The sequence below is a fragment of the Arvicola amphibius genome, chromosome 10, assembly GCF_903992535.2.
Source record: "Arvicola amphibius chromosome 10, mArvAmp1.2, whole genome shotgun sequence".
NCBI lineage: Eukaryota > Metazoa > Chordata > Mammalia > Rodentia > Cricetidae > Arvicola > Arvicola amphibius.
The window spans coordinates 64,442,741-64,469,266 of record NC_052056.1 but is presented as its reverse complement, the minus strand read 5'-3'; the positions used below and the strand labels follow the sequence as shown (position 1 = coordinate 64,469,266).

Here is a 26,526-nt window from a genome sequence, read left to right as displayed (position 1 = left end):
GCCTAGTACTTTTCTGTTCTGAACAGTCTAAAAGTTTTCATGATGGGAACCTTGAGGTAAAGTTCCAGTTTAATACCAATTAGTTGTTCTTACTACACAACAGCCTCTGGATCACTTCAAGCCTAGAAGCTAATTCTTCAAGAATATCTAGTTAAATCATAGTCGAACATGTGAGGTGGCTCCTAAGCTACCACGGGTCATGTTGTGGTTTGACGAGACCAGGATCCAGTTCAAGGATGGGGCTAGCTCCCACGACACAAGCCAACAATGACAAACCTGGTTGGACTCCCAGGAGGATGAAAGGTTAGCTGGAGCTGTGCTGGATAGCAGGTTTCAGAGCAGCATGTTTGGGTGTTTGGGGTTTGGTTTGGTTTGTTTCATTAGGAGGCAGTGAGCTGCTTCTTTTTGATTGACCAGCTGTCAAATATGACACTATTCTCTTCTCTTTCTGCATAGATAAAATGTTTATCTAGAAAGATTGGCTCAAATCAACATGTGTCACACTCCCCAAAGAGCAGTGGTTCTCAGCCTGTGGGTCATGACCCTTTGGAGGTCTAATGACCCTTTCACAGGGGCTGCATGTCAGATATTTACATTACAATTCATAACAGTAGCAAAATTACAGTGACAATAAAACAAGAAAACTAATTTTATGGCTGGGGGTTCATCACAACCCAAGGGACTGTATTAAAGGGTCACAGCATTAGGAAGGTTAAAGACACCTGTGATAGAAGTTGATTTATCAAAATTGGTTGTTGCCACAGGTCATTTGTGTGTGCCAAAGCCTTGTTAGGATAACAGGGTAAGCTAGTCAGGAAAGAATTCTCCAAGAGACAGTCACTTCATTCTCTCAGGAGGAGAACCATGTCCACCTATCCCTCACCCCATACAGATGCAAGAACTGGAAGTGTATCATCAATTAGCACGTAAGAGAGCCCCTCCCCTTTTGTTCCTGGCTTTTCTGCAGGGACGATGCATGTGGTCTCAATGTCATGAGCGCCAAAGGAAGTGACAAGAAGATACCCAGAGAGAGCCTCACCTGATGCCACAACTGTGAAATAGCAGAGTGGCAATGACCTCAGTAACAAAATGCCTGCATTTCAGGCCCTAGTATTTCTGCAGAACAGGACACAAGCATATCAAAAAACTATGTCTCTCGCCTATCAGCACAGGGAGACAGTAGCTTCTCCAAACCCCCTTGTCCCTTTTCCAGAGTCATTTCTGTGGAGGCCCTAAGCATCTAGGTACCAGGCTTGAAGTCAAGAGTTGCTAGGATTTGGAATAAGTAGCTTGTAGCTTTGACTCCACTACTCTACACTACCCACGGTTTCAGCAAACAGCGTATTTATGTTGGCTCTAACATTTGCTACAGTTGCAGTTTTAATGGGACTACTCTGTGAAGTAACTCTTATTAAGAAATCCTATTGTAGACAAATTTCTGAGTTCTGGGCAGGTGCACAATAGAAGAGCCTACCCATGTACCACCTGCCCTGAGGACATCTCCTCCGGCCACCTTAGAGTCCAATAGCCAGGAAAGGGACAGCATCTACGAAAACAGATGCTTACTTACAGTGGTCTTCAGCAACACCACATCTGCTTCTTGCAGGGAACACGGGACACAGTTTGCCCATACGTGCCAAGCTGGTCTCCAGTAAAACACCAACGGAAGGATTCCAAGAGAGAAGATGGAGCCGATGAGACAGAGAGCTTTCTTACAGCCTTGAGTCCGATAGCCAAAGATTTCCTACAATAGAACAAAAATGATTCCAATTGTTGGTCAAACTTGAAACAAACTCCACTTTTAGGGATGAAGAAGGGTTGAAAGATACTCCAGTGTGTAATTACTCGATTCCTTCCTACCACACAAGTGAAGTCTTATAGGAGATAAAGAGCAACTTGCTACATTATCTAATGCTGTATGACTTTTCTGCAATGCTCCTAACTCATTTTCCAGGGTAGTCGTCTATCCTGGCGTGATTCTTTCTGTATCTCAAGCTCAAGCCACTGCCTTCCAGCTGCCAACACTGGACCAGCTCCACTCCACATCCAACGTGTAGCCTTGCTTATTAATCCCACTCTAACCAGCTTGTCTGCCCTGAGTCCTCCCCGTGTCCTCTTCTGTTCTACAGTTTGCATAGATCAGCTTCTCCCCAGGCTCATCATCCTCTCACTTTCCAAAGGTAATATTTAAATGTTTTCTTAATTTGGCAGTGGAGCCCCCCATGTGATCTGTATGAGTTACTCTGTGCCAATGCGCAAACTTTCCTATCAGTATTTGAAAGTGTCCTCATATCCATCATCAGAAGAGAGGGAGCAGAAATTATTATCTTCCTTCTCTAAGGAGAAAAGCTCAAGTTCAAAGTTATCATATATAAAAAGTTTTTAACAGTTAACTAATAATCATCGAGATAACACTGCTAGCAGCTAACAGTTGTTGGGCATTTTAAAATCTTTATCTAAGCACTTTACAGATATCATTGCTGGAAAAAAATTAAATATATTTCCTAAGGCACAAAGCCCAAGCGTAACTCAAAACCAGCTTTGCAGCACCCAGAAAATAGGGTGGACTGCTGTTTCTAATTGCTCTCTTCTTTCTCAAGCTTTAATTTCAGTTTATCTTAACAAGTTTAAGTGTTATTCAAACAGCAGACATGTGCTAGACCATGACGGATGTGAAACAATGTCTCTAATCTAGAGAAACCTCACTAGACTCGAGGGGGAAAGAAAGAGAACTAGAAGGTTAAGCAAAGAGCAATGAAGAGATCTACAGAAGGCGGCCCAAACCCTTATCATCCAAATGTGACCATGGGTCCTATCATTAGTGCTATTACTAACCCCAGAATGACAGGAGTAGACAGTGACTCTGGCAAGTCAGCCACTCCATCCCTCTTAGGCTACCCTGAAGTTACAAAGACTGCTTCCTCTTGGGCTGGTGAACACTGCCCCTACCCTTAGTGGCTCATGATCTGTGTGTGATACCTTGCTAAACTTTCTATAGAAAGGGTCAAAAAATTCACACAAGGCATTTCAATTTTTACTTGTTGAAGTAAGGCAGTTTTACTGACTTGAATAAATTGCAAGATCAGAACTACTGGCAGATAACGGGTATAAGTTTCAAACGTTAGTACAGCACCATCACAATCATCTGATTTTCTTCTTTTGTTGTGGAGTGCCTGACCTGTCTCTGAATATGTTTGAAGCAGTTGTTCTGTCCCCCTGTTTCCCAACTGCTGTCACCTTTCACAAAAAGAGATTGATGAGTCTCCCCAAAAATGGCATAATGAAAATATCCAAAGAGTATTATCCAATAACCAACTCATGTCAGGCTACATACATCACAGAACAGCAGTGTAGTGCTCTCTTTACCCTCCCACCCACGCGTTCTCTCTCACATAAACACAGAGACACACACAAAAACCTCACACGGGCATCCCAAGGCCCTGTTTTAGAGGGTTTGTGAGGCCCACACAAGCTGATCTTTCAGAGCTCACTCTCAGAAACCTGGCTGTGGGTCTCACACATTCAAGGGCTTGGTACATGCAGAAATGTGATGGCATAAAAACATAAAGGTACAACTCGGGGTGACATCTAGAACAGGACAGAAGCTATCTCAAAAGAACCGCCCTCATGTGATTTCATCATGTAAGGAAGGTTCCAAGGAGTCTGCAGGGTAGCCCTCAGCATTTGAGTCCCAGAACCTCTCCGCACAGTGACCCTTCATAGGAGGACTCAAGAGGAGAAGATGACAGAAGCTGAACCTACCCAAAGAGGGAAATGAATGCGGCTGTCGTGCCCAGCAGGTGAGCACGTGTGTTAACACCAAGCACATGTCACTTTCCAGTAGCACTGCTACCACAGGCAGGAGTTTTTCGTCTTGGGAGTCCGGTGCAAACATGGTTCTTAGAATGGGTTCCATAACCGTTCTACAACCATCCCATGGCCTCATTACTATGTACTTCCTTTAAACATATTAATTCATTCAATCATATTGCAGTCGAATCATGCTAGCTTAGACACCTTTGCATCTCTTTGCAGACTTCATTAAACATTTGAAAGTTTAAAAGAAATAAAAATTTTTAAGACTTTATCTCCCTGCAGATAACCTCTTTCCCCTTATTTCCAAATGTTGGGTGTAGAAAGAAGGCTTCGCTGTAATTTGTGCTTGTTATTGCAGACTGTCGTAAGTGGAATGATTGTCTGCTTGCTTCCACCCTAGGACCTACGGGAATTCTGTCCTGGGGATTTTCACCTGCCACTCTCAGGCAAGAGGAGAATCCCATAGGCTTCTAAGTTAATTCGAAGCTCAGATTCAAGTGAGAAATTCTCAACCTAAATAGCCTACCCCAGAAATTTGGAGGGGGTGGGAGAAGCAAAATGGTTTTGTTGCTGTTATTGCTGCTGCTGCTGCTGCTGCTGCTGAATTGATAAATTGTCTTCAAACTTTAAAGTGGTCCCCAGGTTATTTTCACATAAAAATTCTTTTTCAGATATCATCTTCTGAAATACACCCAAAATTATGAAAATATTATCCCCAGACTCTTCCACTGTAAAACTCAGCTGGAGATCACAAAAAAAGATATGCACAAATTAGCCCAAACTATCTAGTGAGTTGGGAGGTTGTATTGCAATCTGCGCACACTGTGGGATTTCCATCAGACATCAAGCGTATGAACTTTTAGTGAGAAAACAATAGAAAAAACAGGTGCAGAGGATTACAACAGCATCATTCCTTTTTATAACTTTTAAAACAAATTCAATTTAAAGAGAATAATGAACACATAGGCAACACAATGAGTGTTTTGTTGGGTAAGGCAAAATACAGCACTCATGTTGTTCATTTTCCATGTCTGTAACTCCGGTACTCAGGAAGCTGAGGCGGGAGGACCATAAATTCAAAGCCAGCTTTGGTGCTAAAACATTATATATGGTTGTAGATTTGTAACTAAGTTAAGGCAACATATGAACAAATGATGTGAACATATCATGAACCAAAGATTGTAGTCTAATTACAAATTCCCGAGTTCTTAGGAAGAAAGGGGCAAAAGGAACCAGCCAGTGTGAGAAGTGATATCCTTTAAGGGAACAAATGCCTCTCCCACTTCCTGTGCTCCTAACCAGACTCTTTTCCCTAAGCCAAGATCACCTGTCAGTCAGGTCCTGTTTTCCCTCTCATTGGTGGAAGACTCTCTTCTTCGCTACCATGAGAACCAATGGTTCCCATTCAGAGTGATTTTTTTTCCCAGAAGGCATGATCATTCTCAACTTGGTGAATGTTGCTTCTGACATATAGGGCTCAAAAGCCAGGAACTGTGGAGAGCATCCACACTGTAGAGGATGGCCTCTCCTGTCCCTCACAGTGGAAAACAGTACCAATGTTCAAAACCCTTACTGTGGACATTTGGTTTCCCCCACGTAACTTAAATGCCTTATAGTTCTTACTGCCTATGAAGACATTCTCAGTGTCAGAAAACTGCAGTATTTTCAGTTAAGAATCTATGGAAGAAAAAGATGCATGCGTAATGCTAGCTGGCCACTGCTATGATTTGGATATAGTTTTTTTTTCTCCCCTAAAGGGTATGTGTGCCTGGAGCTTGGTTTCTATGTGGGAGTACTGGGAGGCACTGGAACCTTTAAGGGATGTGAAGTAGTGAGCATCCTTATATTATCAGAGACATGGTTCAGAAGCGAAACCTGCTTAGCTGCTGTAATAGAAACAGCAAAGTTGTTAGAGAAGACGGTGAACCTGCAACCAGAGCATTCTCTGGCTTCCCGTATTAGGTGCAAGCCTTGTCTGTGGTCATACCACCCTGGGTTACCTGGTGTCATGTGGTTTCATTCCTAAGCTGGGTTAGACCTGGTTAATACTTTACTGGGAGATGCAAGCCTTCCCTTCTATGCGTGCCCCCTGACATCTGCCATGCAACCTTCTCCTGTGTCTCTACTTTCATCCTCCAAAGCTATGGACCAAATAAACCTGGTTTGTTTCTTTGTTTGTTTGCTTTTGGTTTCGGTTTTTGTTTGGTTGGCTTTTGATTATCAGCAGCCTGCCTCAGGTAATTCCGCATAGTGACAAGAACTGGTGCAAACACCATGCTCAGTGGTGGTTCCAATACAGCTCAACAGATCAGGAAACTGAGGCGCTGAGGAAGGAAGCAAAAAGCCCACATGGTTTCCTCTTTCTGCCTCCATGTCCGACCTCATCCTAGGCTTCTCCTCCTCTGTCTCACCCTGCCCCACCCATGAACACTGTTTCTAGTTTCTTGAATTCCATGCCCCTGCAGCGGCCTCAGTCTCCCCGTGCTAGTTGCAATTTTGTTTAACCTAATTTGTCTTCTCACTCCGGGACGTGGCGGCCCCTTGTTCCCAGCCTTGGAATGCCATGTGTCTAGTCACAGCTCCCATCACAGGATTGCTGAACAAAACGGAAGAGCAGCGCTTCTGTCCAGCACCAAAACCAAGGAAACCATCATCAAAGATTTCCATGCTGTACTCCCCAGAATAAAGCCTGACTTTAGTTCAATTAAAAGTGTCTACTACATCTAGGGCCATGGGTAAGGTGTGTGCGCCGAAGATAAATTTATCACCCTCAAAGCCCTAGCGGGAGAGAGGATGAATTTTAAAATAGCTATGATTTGGGACAAAAAAAATATTAAATGCCATATGAAATGCACAAAAGGCAAAATTAGTTTCAAATGATGAAAGATCCTACCAAGATGATAATTAGCAAAAGCCTTGCAGGAGAATGGCTACTTGAAATTGACTTGAAAATAATTGGTAGAATTTCAACAATTGCAAAAAGAGGATAAGAGAAGGGGCTTCATGTGGAGGGACTAAACCTTCTAAAAGGTGCTGAGTCTGGAGGGGAGGAAAGGGAAAGAGAGGAGAGGGGAGGGGAGGGGAGGGAAGGGAGGCAAGGGGAGAGGAAGAAAGGGGAGGAGAGGAGGGCAAAGGAGAGGACTGGACAGGAGAGAAAGGGAGAGGAGAGGAGAGGAGAGGAGAGGAGGGGAGGGGAGGAGAGGGGAGGGGAGGGGAGGGGAGAGGAGAGGAGGGGAGGGGAGGGGAGGGGAGGGAACGGGACAGGACGGGAGGGGACGGGAGGGGAGGGGAGGGGAATGGGGGAGAGGAAAGCAGAAAAGAGGAGAGGAGAAGAAGGAAAGGGAGGGGAGGGGAGAGGTATCTTTAGATGAGAAGGGACTTGAGGTTCATCTCACGATCACCCAAAGGGAACTTTACTTACAAACTTCACCCAGATCTTTTCTGATCTACAGCCATGGGTGGACCTCTTGTGCTTGCCTTAAATCTAGCATTCTCAAGCTATCAGGAGCAGAGGTCACTGCCTTTTACCAAGAGGTCATTGCATTATATCAAAGCAATGGCCTGACTGAAAGAGGGCTCAAGAGGTGGGTGTGTTTGAGGCTTTAGTTTCTTGTAACTACTCCAATCTCTGTTCTTAGCCCATGTGCCATCATCCAGGGCTATGAAAACTTTTCCTTGTGTCTTCAGCTCACGGTCCAGAAAGCAACCTCTCCAGTGCTCTGGCAGCAGACAAGGTGGTAACACCCTTACCTGTGGATTGTCCACCTAAACCTGGGGTAAAGGTGAAAACACGGTTTCTGTGAGTAATAACTTCTTGTGTTTCCATCACTCTGAATACAAACTTCTCCAAATATATTTCACTCTCACAGCCCTACACAGAAAGTCTCATCAGCCGTGGGTCAGAATAAGGAAGATGAAGTTCAAGGAGGCCAAGAGATACACCTAGAGCCACCCAGCTGGTAGGTACCAGTGCCAAATCCCTCACAGCCCTACACAGAAAGTCTCATCAGCTGTGGGTCAGAATAAGGAAGATGAAGTTCAAGGAGGCCAAGGGATGCACCTAGAGCCACCCAGCTGGTAGGTACCAGTGCCAAATCCCTCTCAATTAAAATTCTTTCTGCCTAACCAGCCCGCCTCTCATAAAGATTCTCCTCCTCCTCAGCCCTCTGATAGTCTCATTAGTAGGTGTTACCCAGACAGGGATTGAACACTTGCTGATTGCTCACAATTGAGCTAATGGATGTGCTGCCTGGACAAGTTCTAAGTTCCCCTTAAACAGGTTTTCACAAGCCTCAAACTGCAGAGTGTGAAGAAATTAGCGAGAGGCGCTCCACCCAAAGGCCACTCAAACTGACGGTGGTTTCTGCAGGCAGCATCCTAATCTCTTGGCCTGGCAAGCCTGGGTAAGAGGTGTTTTCTAGGCTCTTCTGTCATGCTGAAATTGGAACATTTCTTGCCAGGCATGTCCTTAGTATAACTTGAAATATATTTGACCTTTCTTTCCAGTTCCTGACACAAGCAATCAAAACTCTAGGGGTTTCCCAAATGATATCAGTGTATGCTTCTCTTCTGGTTGGGCCCCTTTCACTCATACCTTAGTTTCTGCTGATATAGGAATACAAGCTTCAGGAAATGCCGCGGTTACTTCAGGAGAGCTTCAGGGTGGGAGTTGGTGGCCAAAGGGTCGGAGTTTCCGGTCCCACCTCCAATCACAGGGGAAGGAATCAGGGCTAGAGAGTGAGTTCAAGGTCAATCTTCTCTATGTAGTGCAGCTTCCGTAAGAACCCAATGATAGCATCAGAGAGCTCCTGGTTGGCAATCACACGGAGGTACCAAGCGTATCTCACACCTCAGCTCCATGAGGACGGGAGCTACCGAGCAAGGACCCTTCTAGACCCCACATACATTTACACCTGGAGTTCATTTTCATTCTTTATAACAACCAAAACATATTAATAAATAAGTACGACATTTTCCTGAGTTTTGTGAACCGTCCTGGCACATTACCAAACATAGATGCTTGGGGCATATGGGAACCACAAGACACTGTACCCAAGACAGACCTAAGTGTGGGAAACCTGGTGAGCTGATACCTGTGACTTGGCACTTGAGGTGGGGATGCTCTTATCAGACTGAGACTGTAAGTTAATGGAGTCTGAAACTAATCTGGGGTAAAGTCAGAATTTAATTGAATGATAGGAGAATCATTTGAGTTCCTGGAAACTAGCCTGTGTAAAGAGAGGGAAAATAGACCTATCTGTGCCAGAAGTATGAGAAATAGGAACAGACCCAACACCTGAAATCATAGGAAAATAAGAGCGCAGACAGGCCAGCCATCTAGGCAGCCTGCTCACTGCACAGCAGGCTGACCCAGGACCCTCAGGGAGAGGGACGGTGCCCGAGAAAAGGCAGCACACTTAAAGGTAATGCTCCAGCTTTACCACTTGTTAGCTTATCATCTGGAGATGACTCCCCTTCCTAAAATAAACCAGAGTCATAATCCCTGATTGGAAAACTCATGTGAGAATGAAGTGGGATCGAAGGTGTGCGTGTGTCCTTCGGATAGACACTTGCTGTGAGGGAAGTGGGCTTAGGGTGGTAAGCTTTCGGTGACGCCTCAGTGAGTTGGCCCCTCCCTCCACACTCAGATCACTCAGATCTCTGCTTTGCTCTCCACAGACTGAGGTAGTTGCTGAGCCACTCCTAGCACATCGCTCCTTCCATCTCAAGGAGCCCTTCTCACCATCTGATAGTTTTATCTGGGGTGTGTGCATGTCTGTCTGTCTGTCAGTCTGTCTGTCTGTTTATATGTATCTGCCTATGTCTCTGTGTGTGTTTATGTGTATATGTGTCTGTACGAGTCTCTGTGTATCTATATGTCTGTGTGTGGCGGGGGTGTGGGATGTTACTAAACTGCATATTTTAAAAGCTACAAAGAACTTCCATCTGTGGTGTTGATTGCTGAATCCCTGGCACAGAGCAGACCAGTTTATGCCACACAGCAGGCCTAGAAAAAGCTTTAAATTAATGAAGGGCTTAGACTACATTGTAAGGCTTTCAATATAAGCAAGCAGACTATGATATTACTAGACTGGACAACAGGCCAGAGGGATAATTATGTACTAGGTCCTGGTGACTACTTTACAAACATCCAAACCAACTCCACTTTCAGAGAGGAGAGTTAAGACCTTATAAGCATTCTTCAAAAGGGCATGAGAGGGAAAGGAACCATAGGAGAAGAAATGAACATCTCCCAAAGACATGCCAGTACTCCTTAACCAATGGTGAATGACCTGAACACCAAACACTGTACCTCAGTATGAGTGTGCCTTTCCCCCTGAGCCATCACCTGAGTCATTTGACCTAGGAGGATAGAGATGAAAACCTTCTTAGGAGTTTTGCAATGAGGACAAGATGGAGATGCTACATATCCCTGCTCTCTCCACATCTATAACACATGTTTTCCCGGCATGCCCACCTCCAGTGGAGCCAAGGAGACTTCCTGAGGAAGCCTGTTCCATTGTCAGACTGCCCAACTGAAAAAATGGAAGCTAAACTTCCAGAAATCCCCACAATCAACATCTGTATGCAAGCACTTTTTTTCTGTTTTATCAAAGAGCTACCATATCATGAGCATCATCATGCAGTTGACTTGTTCATGCATTGCTCAACATGTCAACAGGTCAGTCATTGTTTGCCTAATGTCCAAATTATATTCTGAAGTCAGCAATGAGCTTGATAACATCCACCACAACTGTTTTTTTCCAAACTGCATTGGTATTGTTCTTTTGTTTATACTGCAAGATGGTGAGTAGGTGTCTAAAATTATCTATTAAACTCAAGGTATTTCATGTACTTTTATATGGTTACACAATGTAATATTAATGTCTACATAATGTGTAGCATTCAATGCCTCACATTCCTCAGTAGAGACATTCTCTTATGATTATTTTACTTCTAATGGTTCCTTCATTCCAGTTTTGCCCTTGTTCATAAAGCTGGCTCACAGAGTTTCTATGCTAAGAGCTACACCCTGCTGATTCCAGATGTTCTACAAAGACAACAGAAATGTGACCTCATCTCCAGCTGCTTTTATTTTCATGATTTTTCTCTACTTGTTTATTTATTTAGGAAGAACTAGATTTATTCCCACAGGAAAAGAGGAAAAAGTAATTCAAGTTTGCATTTTTTAAATTAATTTTGGTGTTTTTACTTTGTGTTTGGGTGAAAGCTTAAATATCATCTTGTGTTCATTAAAGGTTGATTCTAGAAGCTGGTGTGGTTGCTTGGTGGGGAAAGGCATTTGCTGCATACTCTTGACAAACTAAGTCCAATACCCAGAGCCTTGTAAAGACAGGAGATAGACTCAAGTCTACAAAGTTGTCCTCCAGCTTCTATATGTGCAACACACACACACACACAAACAAACAAACACAAACATGTGGCCACACATGCATATGTAACAAGCACACACACACACAATATGACTTTTAAAGTTTGACTCTAAACTACACAGAATAAGATATTTCTGTAGCATGGTATTTGGAAGTTTTCCTATAGTGCCCCTCCCACCACAAAGTTTGATATTTCCATACTGTAGATCAGGGAAAGCAACCAAACTGTTTAATGATGGAAGGACAATATCTCAGCCTTCCTGTAAGAATTCCAGGGCTCAATGCACATGAGTAGAGAGTATCTCAGGAGGAGTAAAAGGTCATGTCAGAGCCTGGTGGTGTTTGAAGACGTGATCATGTGTTTCTCCAGAGAGGAGTGGAAACACCTCAGTGTGACCCAGACCCTGAATGGTGAGGTAATAATGGAAAGCTTTGCACTCCCTGGTCCTCTGTGCTGTCAGTGTACTGTGGAAGATGAGGAAACTCTCTGCAAACAAGTGTCAGAGAAGTCCTGTATGTGTGGAGAATCTGGCAAGATAATAAGACACCAATGACCTTCAGCACCATGAACCCTCCAAGAAAAAGCTGTGTAGAATCAGTAAGTATTGATCATCCTTCCTACCCCAGCCCACCATGGGCATCATGGAGCTAACAGTACACAGAAACCCTTCAAATGCAATGACTCTGGGACAAGCTTCCAGAAGGTTTCCACTCCCCTCAGTCACTGGATAACTCACTCCAACAGGAAACATCTCACTTGCAGAACAGGCAAGAATGTCCCCCAAAGGGAACTCAACCTCAGACAGCCACCAAAAATCTCACCATGGAGTCACAGATCACATGTGTGATGAGTGTAGGAAGGCCTTCCGTTACCTCTATAAAATAAAGAAGCAGCAAAAGGTGCGTACCTTTCAGGTGCAGTGAACATGGGAAAAGCTTCCACTACAAAGATGTACTGGCTTTGCATCAGAAAAATCACACTGGAGGAAGGCCTTACAAGGGCAGAGAGTGGGGGAAAACCCACTTCATGTTGTCTGCCCTCATTTGCCACTAGAATATTCAAGGTAAAGAAAGATCCTATGATGGAAATAGAAAACACTATTCTTTTTTTTTTTTTTTTTTTTTGATTTTTCGAGACAGGGTTTCTCTGTGGCTTTGGAGCCTGTCCTAGAACTAGCTCTTGTAGACCAGGCTGGTCTCGAACTCACAGAGATCCACCTGCCTCTGCCTCCCGAGTGCTGGGATTAAAGGCGTGCGCCACCATCGCCCGGCTAGAAAACACTATTCTGAGTGAGGTAACCCAGACCCAAAAAGATGAACATGGGATGTACTCACTCATAATTGGTTTATAGCCATAAATAAAGGACATTGAGCCTATAATTCGTGATCCTAGAAAAGATAAATAAGAAGGTGAACCCAAAGCAAAACAGATAGTTATTCTCTTGGATATTGGATGAAGTCAAGATTGCCAGGCAAAAATTGGGAACTTGGGGGTGGGGTAGGATGGGGGTAAGGGGAGATTGGGAGAGAAAAGTGGGAAGGGGAGGATGGGGAGAGCTTGGGTGAATGGGATGGTTGGGATATAGGAAGGGTGGATTTGGGAGCAGGGAAGTATATATCTCAATTAAGGGACCCACTTTAGGGTTGGTAAGAGACTTGACTCTAGAGGGGTTCCCAGGTATCCAGGGAGATGTCCCCAGCTAGTTCCTTGGGCAGCTGAGAAGAGGGAGCAGGAAAAGGCCAGATTCTATAGCCATACTGTTGAATATCTTGCATATCACCATAGAAGCTTCATCTGGCGATGGATGGAAATAGAGACAGAGCCACACATTGGTGCACTGGACTGAGCACCCAAGGTCCAAATGAGGAGCAGAAGGAGGGAGAACATGAGCAAGGAAGTCAGGACTGCGAGGGGTGCTCCCACCCACTGAGATGGTGGGGCTGATCTAATCGGAGCTCACCAAGGCCAGCTGGACTGGGACTGAAAAAGCACAGGATAAAACTGGACTCCCTGAACATGGCGGACAATGAGGGCTGCTGAGAAGCCAAGGACAATGGCACTGGATTTGGATCCTACTCCACATACTGGCTTGGGGGGAGGGGCTAGCCTGTTTGGATACTCACCTTCCTAGACCTGGATGGAGGGGGGAGGAACTTGGACTTCCCACAGGGCAGGGAACCCTTACTGCTCTTCAAACAGGAGAGGGAGGGGAAGTGGAGGGGAGAGGAGGAGGTAAATGGGAGGCGGGGAGAAGGCAGAAATTTTTAATAAAAAAATAATAAATTATAAAAAAAGAAAGATCCTATGAGTGAAAGGAATACGGGAAGGACTTTAAAGACAGCAGCAGCAGCATCCTTCACCAAGGAGTACATACTGGACAGAGACCTTTTGAGCACAAGGAGTCTAGAAAAACCTATGTGACCTGCTATGGTCTGTGTCAGCACATGAAAGTCCATACTGATGAGCAGAACCATGAGTGCCACCTGGGTGGGTGGGAAACCCTTCACCACCAGGTCCTACTAAATCAGTAGTGGTAGCTTCACACAAAAGTGAGGTCCCACAGGTGCCTAAATTGTGGGAAAGCCTTCAGATGGAGTTCTACCCTCATTTGACACAGACACATTTATACTGGAAAAAGACCTAGGTGGCCAGGCCACATGAGAAAGCCTTCAGCCTTTGGAGGGTGCTGACTAAAATAAGCCAAACTTCATGCATTCCAACCCCCACTCAGAAATAGGATTGTTCATGTATATTGCGCATGTGTGGGCAGCTCGTCAGAGTCATAGTGCTTTCTGTTGGCAGAGTTATCACTGCCAGTTTCTGTCACACAAGCTACCCCACTTTTACTTCTTGGTAGGTCCAGTGTGTGAATCAGTCACTGCAGTGTGTTCAGAGAAGCTGATCTCATGTCCTCCTCCCTCCCCAAAGAGAGGAGACTCATGAATGGTGGTTCTCATAACAGACCTCACCTCTTCCCCTTGGCTGGTTTGGACTTGAACTTGACCCAGGTCTCCTAAGGTCAAGTTAGTTCTCCCTCTCCCTATAAAAGATCTTTCTGGGTCCTTTATCTCTTTTCGTAGATTCTAATGACTCTACACATGGTGTTTGTCACACGTGGAAAGACATTTATTTTGTTCTAAAGTGTGTAGTAATAGAGGCCTTATTGTTTATGCCTCATTTCAAAACAACAACAACAAGCAAAACAGAATCTCTGGGCTGCCAATGATGTAACAGCAGGGGAGTCTTGCTTTCTCCTGCATTTCTGACAACACAGTAACTTTTCCATCTCTCCTTTTGTGCAATCGGAATCAAATAGGACAAAACTGCACCTAAAGCAGTCTGTTGCTCCAACTATTCAGCTCTCCCAGGGTCGCTCCTTGATAACTACTTCTCTGTTTGATTCAAGCATATTTTCCAGGTTCAGCCTTGTTTTTGCAATTGTTTTTGGTTTTTTTCAACCCCTGTCTCTTCTCTCTGGAAAAAAATTAAGCATATCGAAGCAATCATCTAACGTACTATTGGGAACCAGGAAATGGGACAGTACACTCTAACAAGCCTAGCAACCAGGAAGCTGAGACAGGAAGATCATGAATTTCAGGACAATCTGGACTTTGTCTTTCTGTTGTTTTGTTTTGTTTTGTTTTGTTTTACAAGACAGGGTTTCTCTTTGTAGCCTTGGCTATCCTGAAACTTACCCAATAGACCAGGCTGGCTGTGAGCTCAGAGATCTGCCTGCCTCTCTGCCTCCAGAGTGCTGGGATTAAAGGGACATGCTACCACCACCCAGTCTGATCAGGACTTTAAATTGAGACCCTGTCTCAAGAAAAGAAGTGGGGGAAGAAGGAGCAGCCAGATGGCTTATCCCAGAAAGGTACTTGCCACCTGACAGTCTGAGTTTAATCCCCAGGACCCATGTGGTGGAAGGAGAGGAACAACTGCAATCTGTCCTCTGACCTTAACACATGTGTCATGCATGGCATACATGGGTGCATGCATGAACACACACACATGTACAAAGTAAGTAACTGTGATTAAACTTCTCCTATCCCTTCCCATGTCAGAATTATTCAGAAGTCAAAACTGAGCACATCGCCTACTCCTCGTCTCAGAATCAGTACAATCCATTATATAGCCAGTTGTGAACACTTGGAATGCCCTTCACATCTCTCCTCCTCATTCTCCAAACATCTAATTAGCCCAAGGCCTAGTGATTGTCCTCTATGTGTTTCTCAAGTTGATTTGCTGTGCTCCACCTCTGATGCTCCCACCTTAATGCGAGGGGAGTGCTCCCAGATTCGCCACGACATCCAACACCGTCCTTATCTGAGGCTGCTCACACTGCTCCATCGTATTCTTCCTCAAATATAAATCTGATTTCAGTTCCTTCCCTGAGTCCTGACGTGTCTAAGTCTATCAGCCTTCCAGTGATGTTCGACTTTAAGGATTATGCCCATAAAACCTGAGCAAATACATGCGGTTAACCACATACTTCAAACCTGCCAATCACTTTACAGTATGTAAAAGGTTCTGTTGTATCTTCCCCATTATCTTTCCAGTCGCAGCTCTCTGTTTGCCCAGCCTACCCCGCCACACTCAGAGGCACCCTGTGCAGCAGCCTCACCGGGCTACACTCAGTTCTCAGAACAGAATGCTTTTTGTTCCTTTACATCTCAATATCTTTGAACACTGTCTCCTTGGCTTCCAATGTCCTTTTCCTCATGGGGCTTCTTACACGCCTGTTCATATCCACCAACATTCCTTTCAAATGGGGCCTTTTCGCTGGAGCCATCCAGGAGTTGGATACAGCTTCCTCTGTTCTGACAGTACTTGCGTGCTGCCAACACAGCTGAGTGCCCCACCCTGTCCTCTACTGGGTTTGGAACCAGACTTCTCCTGCATATCTAATGCATAGCATGGGGACTTGTACACGATAGGTATTTGATATGTGAAAAAAGCCAGAATAGAAAAGGGAAGGGAGGAGACCGGGATAGAAATGGATTAACAGTATTCACCTAGACCCCTCCAGTTACTGTGATGGTTAATCTTGACTGGGTCGAGAAGTGCTTGGGAGATAAAGTAAAGCACTCCTCTGGGTATGTCTTCAGGGGGTTAACTAAGAAAGAAAGACTTTGCTTGAATATGGGCAGCACCATCCCCTAGGTTGAAGCCCAAATAAACTAAGTGGGAAACAGCAAGAGTCAAACAGTGCCTTCATTCATTCTCTGGTCACCGTGAGGAACCAGATCAAACCCACCCAGCCCACCTCCAATTGTTCTGCTCAAGTATCTTGTGTTACAGCGTCAAAAGTCTGACCAGTGCGTGTCCTGTGCAGAACCAGTGGACATGTGGTGATTGTGCATGCTAATGAGGCACAGTGTGAAATTGTGACTCATGTAGACAATGTGTAACAGTCAAATCAATTAACATATCTTTCACCTCTAATACTCCTTTCTCTGTGCTGGAAGCGTTCAGCATTCTCTAGTCTAGTTTCTTTGAAATAGACAACAAATTCTTGCCAACTGCAGTGACCCTGGTTTTTTATAAAACACTGACACTCACGCCTCTTTGTCCCATGTGTTGACTGTTCTCTGCTCCCCATCGTCACCATATCCTTCCAAACATCAAGTAACCACTTGTGTACCTTCTACTTTCAAATTAACATTTTAGCTTCCATATAAAAGTGAAACTATGGTATTTATCTTTCTGTGCATGGCTTATTTAACATAATGATTTCGCTTCTACCCATGGTGTCATAAATAGCATAATTTCATACTTTTGAGGTTTAATCACATTATATTATGTACGTATGACACATTATCACTTGATGGTCATCTCTTAACTATTTTGAATGTTGCAATAAACATAGGAGGGTAGTCAAAGCTTTGATATACTGGTGTCATATTTTTTGATAGCATTTAACACTTTTTTAATATTTTAAGGACCCTCCACATGTTTCCTATAGCATTTGGAGCAGTTTACACTGGAATATGTTTGAATTAGTTGCAAAGCATACATGTTTCTCCTACTACAGTGTCGTTTTCTTGAGACCGAAACAGACTTTCTCTATTCAAAACCTCTTCAGTATCCAGGCTGTAGGGAGATAGTATGTTTGTTCAGCTAGTATAGTTTAGGCATTGCATAAGGCTGAGAAAAGATGAATGGCATGAAGCATGAAAGTTTTACTGGATCAAGAGGGGTAGCAGGGATGCATGAACGTTATCCAAATGTGTTGAGTGTCCACCTCACTAGGTATGATCACTGCTTATAAGACAGGAACTCAGAGAGTCAGGACCTCCCACCCAAGCTAGGTTCTAGACACTATCAAAATAACATTCCACAGCTAAATAATTAATTCCCTGTCCATGATGTAAAAGATTCCTTTTTCAGTGGTCATTCAGTTCCTATCTCCAAACCATAACTACACCAATGGGCCTCAAGTTAGGACGTCTAATCTCATACCTAAGAATCACACGAGCACTTGCTAAAACATGCATTCCTGGGCCATCACCCTGAATGTCCTAAGGCCAGAGAACAAGGCATTTCCAGCTCATTGTTAAAGCCACTTCTTCTCACAGTGGCATTGAAGGGCTGCTGATGGGAACACAAAGGGATATACTTTTATTTGAATAGGTAATATTTCATCTTCCAAATGGTTCTTAAATAATGTTTTACATAAAATGCTAGCATAACACCTAATGTTTGATAAGCACTTATGGTTACAGCCTAATATTAGCCTTATATTTTAATTCATTGTTGAGAGAAGCATATGTTTTATGCTTGGTTTGATCATTGTATGTTATTATTTATTTGTTTCTTGTTTTTATTTTTAATTTTTTTATTGTTGTTGAGACCATAGCACAGGCTTGCCTGGAGCTGGCTACATACCTCATGCTGTCATCAAATTCCCAATCCTTCTGCTGCTACCTCCCAAGTACTAGAATTATGGACACATGCCACCAAACCCCCAAAACATATCTTTTTTTCTCTTTATATTCAGCATGCAATTAAGAATCTGTTATAGAAATTTATAGATGACAGGTCTTCACCAAACTTTGAATGGTTTGTAAACATGGGATTCTATTTTTAACCTATTAAACTGGACAAAAATCCTCAATAAGTGCTGAAAGCTGACCACAAAGGAGGTACCTTAGTTAGTTTGCTATCACTGTGAAGAGACACCATGACCAAAGCAACTTATGTAAGAAAGCATTTAATTGGGTCTTGCTTACAGTTTCAGAGTGGGAGTCCATGGGCATCACGGGGAGAGCATGACAACAGACAGGCAGCATGGCGCTGGAGCAATAGCTCAAACCTGAACCACAAGCCCAAGGCAGAGAAAGAGAGACTGGGCCAGCATAAGCTTTAAAAAAAAAAAACAACTCAAATTCCCCAGTGACACACCTTCTCCAACATCTCCTAATCCTCTCCAAAACAATTCTGCCAACTAGGGACCCAAATATTCAAGGCTATGAGCCTAAGCAGCCATTCTCATTTGAACGAACACAACCTTATACACAGCTGGTTGGCTCCCTCACCAAGAGACACTAACTTCTGGCAAGCAGCAAGCCAGTTTGGAACAGCCTTAAAAGTATTTGTAATTTGTAGTTCTGTGATACAGTTATTTTTTTCCAGGCATCTGTCTTGAAGAACGATCTGTCTGAACCAAAGTGATGCATTCTATAAATATTTTAAAGGTAAAGACGAAGCATGCACACATGCTAGAAAGAATTTCACTTCCCAACCCTTGCCAAAAACAAATCACGGGCCCTGCACTATGTAGAATGATATGCAATTGGTGAATTCATGTATAATAAATTTTAGTGGCCCAAGGAAATAATTATGGTGTGTTAGGGTGCACAGAGTTTGAGTTCAATAATCCAGAAGAAAACTTATATGAAAAAAAGCTTAAAGAAAATGTGAACAAATGTTTAAAATACCAGAACCAAGAAAGATATGATCTATCAAATAATATTTTATGTCTTAATAAAATATAAATAATAATACAATGTTTAAGTAGAGGTGATTTTTTTTTAAAATTTGTGATTCTGAAAGTGTGGAATAGCTTGCATTTCCCTGTTTTTCCCAATGAGATCAAATAGAAGCCCTGGACATGACATAGAAAACAATCACAAGAAGCCTGAGGACTTTGGAAACGAAGGGACAAATTACACAGGAATATTCTAAGCATTCATTCTGCTTTTCACGTCCCACATTGGAGCTGAAAAAGCACTTCTCCCTTCCACTGCTCATGTGTGAACCACAAACATACACACCAACAAAATACTCACACATGAAAGATAAAAATGAACATATCTATAAAAATAAGAGTAATCTTAAATAAACATTACTCAAAAGAAGATAAAAAATGGCTATGACTTGACACTTCCACCACCAAAAAATTACTAGAAACCGAGAAGATTATGATTAAAAGACAATAGGTATTGCCACCAAGAATACATGGCAAACACGTGCTGGTTTGAATGAAATGGCCTCCATAGGCCGGCATAGAGAGTGGCACCATTAGGAGGTATAGCCTAGTTAGTGTAGGTGTGGCCTTGTCAGAGGAAGTGGATCACTAAGGTGAGCACTGGGGTCTCAAATGCTCAAGCCAGGCCCAGTGTCTCACTCTTTCTGTTGTCTACCAAGGCAGATGTAGAAACTCTCAACTACCCCTTCCAGGACAATGTCAACATGCACGGTGTCATGCTTCCTGTCTTAGCAATAATGGACTAAACCTTTGAACTGTAAGTCAGTCCCCAAATAAATGTTTTTCTTTGTAAGAGTTGCCTCTGTCATGGTGTCTCTTCACAGCAATAGAAACCCCAACTAAGACAATGTGTATGCACCAAACAGAGCTGAAAAACTGTAAAGAAAGAAAAAATAGAAATGGAAGGATGAAAAATTGATAATTGTGGTTTGAACACCTCTTCTCAAGGTTTCATTATTCTTGCAGAGGTCAGCAGAGAATGCTCACAGAGATGCAGCAACTGATCCAAGTGCAGAGAATACTTGACTGTCTAGTGCTCAGCGCTAAACGCAATGTCTACGTCTTACCCTCCATGGCCTGGAGACCACCAGAGAGGTAGGGCTGGAAAAAAAAACATAAGCAGCAGATGCCGGAGAAAAGCACTGCAGTTCTCTTCTGAGCAGGACCCATCTTACTCGGGAACCCACTGAGCTTTGATGACCTGCACAAGCCTGAAGCTGTTCCATTTCATCTTGCATGGCCAAGGGCCTTTTGAGACTTGACTGCTCACTGTGGGACTATGAGCAATCGATGGTTGCAGGGGCCCAAGAGGAAGTGTCACTTTCTTCAATGATATAGATGCTGAAAGAATGGCCACATTCCAGTAAATGACCACCACTCATGCTCATGCAGGCAGCCTTCCTTCAACCTAGGAAAGAAAGAAAGAAAGAAGGAAAGAAAGAAAGAAAGAAAGAAAGAAAGAAAGAAAGAAAGAAAGAAAGAAAGAGAAGGAAGGAAGGAAGGAAGGAAGGAAGGAAGGAAGGAAGGAAGGAAGGAAGGAAGGAAGGAAGGAAGGAGAAAAAGAAAGAAAGGAATGAATCAAACTTGGAGACATCTTGCTACTAAATGCTTCAGTGGAAGAGAATGGGTGATAGCTTAAGGTAATGGTGGGCAAAAATTTAGTATGTACATGTATGAAATTATCAAAGAATTTTTTAGCTGGGACACCATCAATGTTCTGGAATTATTTATAGATTCTTGAATCTAAGAGAACAACATTCTTTTTCAATGGTTTTGGAACATATATCAAGACAGCCCATAAAACATTGAAAAACTTGAAAGAATGTAATTCATATTTGTTGTTTTCCAATTATTACAGAATAAAATTGAAAAATAGAAACAGAAATATAAGGAAGAAATCTTGACACATTGGGAACCTGGCCTACACACTTCTAAATAATGCAAGTCAATAGGAAATCTAAAGAGAATTTTAAAAAGACATGGAGCTACATGAAGCTGGAAAAGGAGCATAACACAATCTGTGGTGGCTCAAGCGGTAACAGCTGGATCTGCAGCATTAACTGCATATCTTAGGAAGATGAGATTCCCAACACAGCGACCCAAGTTCCCACCTCAAAAACCTGGAAGAAGAAGAACTGAGCAAGCCAAGCAGGCAGAGCAAATGCAGCAGTAAGGACAGGAAGAGAAAGCAATGAAAACAGAAAACACAAACATCTATATAAAACAAGCACCCTCATTCCTCAAAAAGAGCAATAAAATTGGAGAACCACTAGAAAGACAAAGGAATATGAAAAAGAAAATAAAAGAGAAAAGAAACAAAAAAACTAGAAGAATTGCCAGCATCAAAAGAATGCAAAAGAATAAATATGAATGCTTATTATATATGTGGATTTTATTATTTAAGTAAGAACTAGGCCAATCCAGTGCAATGGATGAAGTCCTTGAAGCCCATAGGGTGCTGCAAACTTAACAGAAAACAAAAAAGAGTCTGAGCACGGTTACTGTTAAGTACTCTGTCACTGTTAAGAAAACGCACATTGTAGTTTTTGAATTACTAGTTCCACTAATTCTACCCAACACTTAAAGAACTGCTACCATCATCTCTTCCAAATAACCAATGTGAAGCATCCCTCAGCAGAACTCACAAAGTTGGTGACAACAGCAGAGAGAAGCCACACTCCTCAGGAATAGTTATTCCATAAAACATTGCTATGACTGTGTTCAACAAAGCATTAGCAGATAGAGTTTTGTCTCAGTAATAGAATTATACATTGCAGCTAATGAGTGTTTGCTTCAAAGGGGGCATCCCTCAACATATAAAATAAAGTAACCCATGTTGGCTTAGTAGACCATCATGCTAACAGTCTAAGGAAGAAAACCTGCATTATCCTTCCAATTCACATGTTTTCAAATGGCAAAAATGCACACCCATGGATATCCAATGTTATCCATGTTAGAAAAATAAGAACAAAACAGAATCTTTCAGTTTGACATGGAACATCTTTTTAAAACCTGTAGCAAACATTTGATGATAAAAGGTGAAATTGTGCTGTGTAAAATACAGAAAGAAGATGACTATGTATATTTTTTTCCTCTGATAAGCCAGGTTTGTGTTAGAATTTATAACTAAACAACAAAGGAAAATGAAAGACACACAGAAATAAAATGTCCCTGTTTTCACATGATAATTTCTAAGAAAAAAAATCTACTAAACCTAACATCTATAATTTTCAAGTGAGTTCACAGAAGACACAACAAACACATATAAATAATCATATTTCCATATTCTGATAGTGATTATGAGAGCACTGGAATTAAAGATGCAGAACTATGTGTAATCACGTAAACAACAGTAAAGTCTAAGAAAACACATATGCTTGTTTGTGGAATATTTCAAACATTAATGAAAAGAATCTGAGACCTAAATAAAGGGAAGGATCTGTCATACTTGGCTTTGAAAACTCAACATTGATTTTAATTCTTCCCAAACAGATATATAGATTTAATGCACTGCTTACCCAAATTGCAGGACTATTTTCTAAATATAAACAAGATAACTCTAAAATTTCGAAAGGTATTATAAACTACCATAGACAAAATGATTTTGAAAAAATAAGAATGAAGTGGTAGCAATCCATTCTCTTGATTTTAAGATCTATTAATTAGCTGCCATAATTAAGGTTCTATAACATTGGTGTGCAGAGCAATGGAACAGAGTAGAAAACTGGGGAATTGACCTATATACAAATATCCAGTTGATTCTGACACATGTATAAGAACAATTCCATGGAGAAAAATCAACTTTTCAGCAATGGGGGTGCAAGAAGATGTACGTTTATAAGGGAGGTAGAAGGATGCAAACCTCAACCTAATTCTCACACTTCGCACAAACAGTAACTCATAATAGGTCTCACACTTCAGTATTAAACATAAATTTAAAAAAATGATTAAAATCAAGACTAGACTCAGAATTGTTTTGTCTTCAAAGAATATGCAAAGCACTAAGATAAAGGGAACATTTCATACTGTGGATTATCCTCACTCTCACTGAAAACAATTTGGGGCATAAGGGCTTATTAGGTTTCGACTTCCAGGTCACCGTCCATTACTGAAGACAAGAACTCAACAGGAACCTGAAACAGAAACCATGACAAAATCTGCTTGCTGACTCACTCATAGACTCACTCTTAGCTAATTTTCTTATACAGCCCAGACCTCCTGACTGGGGTGTGATGGCAGGATGCTGCCTACAGTGGGTTGGGCTTCCCCACATCAATTAAAAGTCAAGAAAGTCCCTCCCAGACATGCCCACAGACCAAATTTCTAAAGACTCAATTGAGAGTCTTTTTCTGGTGATTCTAGGCTGTGTCAAGTTGACAATCAATTCTATGTCTGTGCATTTATAGAAATTAAAACCTTTTTTTTCTTTATGAAAGAGTCTGTGGAGAACAGGAAAGAAAATGAGAAAAATACCTGCAAACTCCACCTGGGAACAGCAAACAGTGCCTCTTCCTTCAATGGATGAACATTGGCTAAACCATGGCACCACGAAAACTACTAAGCAATCAAAAGAGAAAAACTCTACGTAAACATCCTAGATGTATCTCTGGAGAAGCTTATTTTAAAAGTCCATTTCAATGTATGGAATGATAATAATCATAGAAGAGGCCATCAACTTGATGGTGATAGGGAATGGGAAGGGCTTCAGGGTGGGTATCTGGAATGGGCTGAAGAGAGAGAGTGGGGAATAATGTAATTCTATTCCAGTTAAAAGCATACTAAAAATTAAAAAAAATTTCTTTCCAAATTCATATAACTGTACAGTTATATTCGTATATCACTGTTAAAATGATAAAATTACAAAAACAGAGAATGCATTGATTGCCGAGGTTTAAGAAAAGGATACAGAAGGGAAACAAGTGGGTGTAGCTATGAAAAGACAACATGAATGACCTTTAGAAGGATAGAGTTGTCACTATTCTGACCATATTCTTGAGTGACCGTTTTGTTGGCTGCAACAATGAGGAAACCTAGATACAGGGTACATAAGATCACCCGAAACTATTTATTGCAGTTGGGCATGAATCTCTTAATGCCTTTACAAACAAAAAAAGAAAAAAATGAAAGAGTTGGACTCATCTATATTTTGAGTGACGTTTTATATCTGGAATTCCATGCTTAGGGGGTAAGGCTCTGTAGGTCTTTGGCCACAGGTGACAGTACTATTCCCAGTAAGTGAAGTTCCTGGATATCTTCAAAATGAAAAAATGGGTGAATAACTCTCTCAACTCCTGCAGATATATACTTTTTTGGAAACAAGAAGAAAGAGTAACAGGACGAAGAAAGTTCTTGCTCAACATGAACCATTCCATACACCCCAACTCAGGTCCTTCCTGCTCTCTGCTAAACAGCACCAGTGGATGAAAAGGCTTGGATGATCCTAATCAACGGCGATAAAGAAAAATTAAAATAATAAAAGTAATAATGATAATCAGATTTGAACAAAAATATAATAAATATGGGTCAGCAAACTCTTTTTGTCTAATACCAATAAGAAATTATTTTCAAGTAAGCATCAACATTGCCCAGCTACAATCCCTGTGGTTTACAACAATGATTTGTCTGAAAGATAAATTGGTGCAATAGTGGTAAACATGTTATGGAGTAACCAACCACTTTGGGGGGATTTCAGACCCATTCCAAGAGTGGGAACTCATACCTAACACTGCTTAAGGGGGGCAAGGACCTGAGACAACGCACGTCCTAAGACCTAGGGAAAAACGACTATTGTTCTGCAAAATGAACATAGAAAAAAAGATTCCTAATGACATGTTTGTGGCACCCATAGATCAGAGCATCCCTGAGCCCTCATCAGAGAAGCTTGTTCTTACAGTAGATGGTAATTAGCACAGAGACCCATGACTGGAGAGGTGCAAAAAGTGAGACTTTTAGAGCTCAGCCCCAAATGGGATGTATTCATCAAACCTCTCCCCCTCAAGGCTCAGGGAGCTATGCAGAAGAGGAGGAGAAAGGTTGTGAGAGCCAGAGGTAGTGAATGACTCCAAGGAAACATTGTCTTCCATACACAAGACTAATACATAATTGAACTCACAGAGACTATGACAGAACACACAACACCTGCATAGGTGCAAACTAGACAAAATATCAGAACTAAGAGGACCGAGTGTGATATAGATATGAATAATTTACATTGGTATAAATTTTACTCTATTGATATAAATTTAAGGTCAATTTTGTTATATGTATATGTACTTCTGGCCATTGACTGCAGTGGTATTTTAAGCCTACATGGTGCTAATAAAGAGGGGCTTTGGTATCAGTGTTTAAAAGGTCTGCGTGTCGGTCTGTCTCTGCGTGTGTATTCTAACCTCCAGCCCTTGCCCGAAGCTCGCGAACTGGGGTCTAGCGCATAGAGCGCAGACCAGGCCGCGGTGCGCAGCAAGTACACATAATCAATGACGATGACGATGATGAAAATGATGATGAGGACGACAACGACAAGGCCAGAATCAGACTGATCTATCACCGGGTGGCATCACTAGTCTCTGAACTCCTTTTCTGCAATGACTTTAGTGACAGGAAGTGGTCATTATTCCTACCTCACCCTTCCTGGCTGATACCCAGGAATTCCAGAACCACTGTGGATTTCCAAAGGAGAATGACGCCAAAAGAAGGTAGCTTCTTGAGTTCTCAAGTATAATGGCTTTTTAAGACCTTCTGAGGCTGACGTCAAAGAGCTACGTCACATGGAGAGCTGCTGAAGAAATGATTTGGTAGGACTGACAAAGAGCTGTCTAGAGGCATGAAGACAGGGACCAGCTAAGACGAGCTCCGAGATGCGTGGGCTGTGGGAATGGGGAAGACTGGCGTATATTTTGGACAAGTGGCCACAGAAGGTAAAGGAAGATGAACCAGTGGATTGACATAAATGGAGCCATATTTCAATTTAACATAATAAAGAGGTTGTGGGTTTGTTTTGCTGTTTCATAGATCAGTTTTAGAAAGAAATGGTTTGGTTTTTTTTTTTGAGCAAATTTTCTTCTCTGAGAGCATTTAGGCACAAGCTGGACAGTAAGAGGAAGCAGTAAGAAAGGGTCAGATAACCCTTGAAGGGGCTCCTGACCTGAAACTCTGCCCACCTGTGAAATAGATGGAAAGTAACCCAATGACCTTGTTCTCTAAATTTTAATCCTTCCTTGTTGACATTGGGGTTTATGTACTACATTAGCTGCTGGGCTGTGTCAAATGTAATTTAGATAAGGAAGTGCTTGCCTTGGCTCACAGTCTGAGATCACATGGGCGGGGTG

At 42.3% G+C, this 26,526-nt stretch overlaps 1 protein-coding gene across 1 annotated transcript in view; it reads right to left on the bottom strand.

Moving 5' to 3' along the window:
- Atp13a4 (ATPase 13A4) overlaps positions 1-26,526 on the bottom strand; it is a 118,776-nt gene that overhangs the window by 73,086 nt on the left and 19,164 nt on the right. Inside the window, 1 exon segment of the mRNA XM_038345709.1 lies at positions 1,571-1,744. Coding sequence (XP_038201637.1) covers positions 1,571-1,744 — 174 coding nt within the window.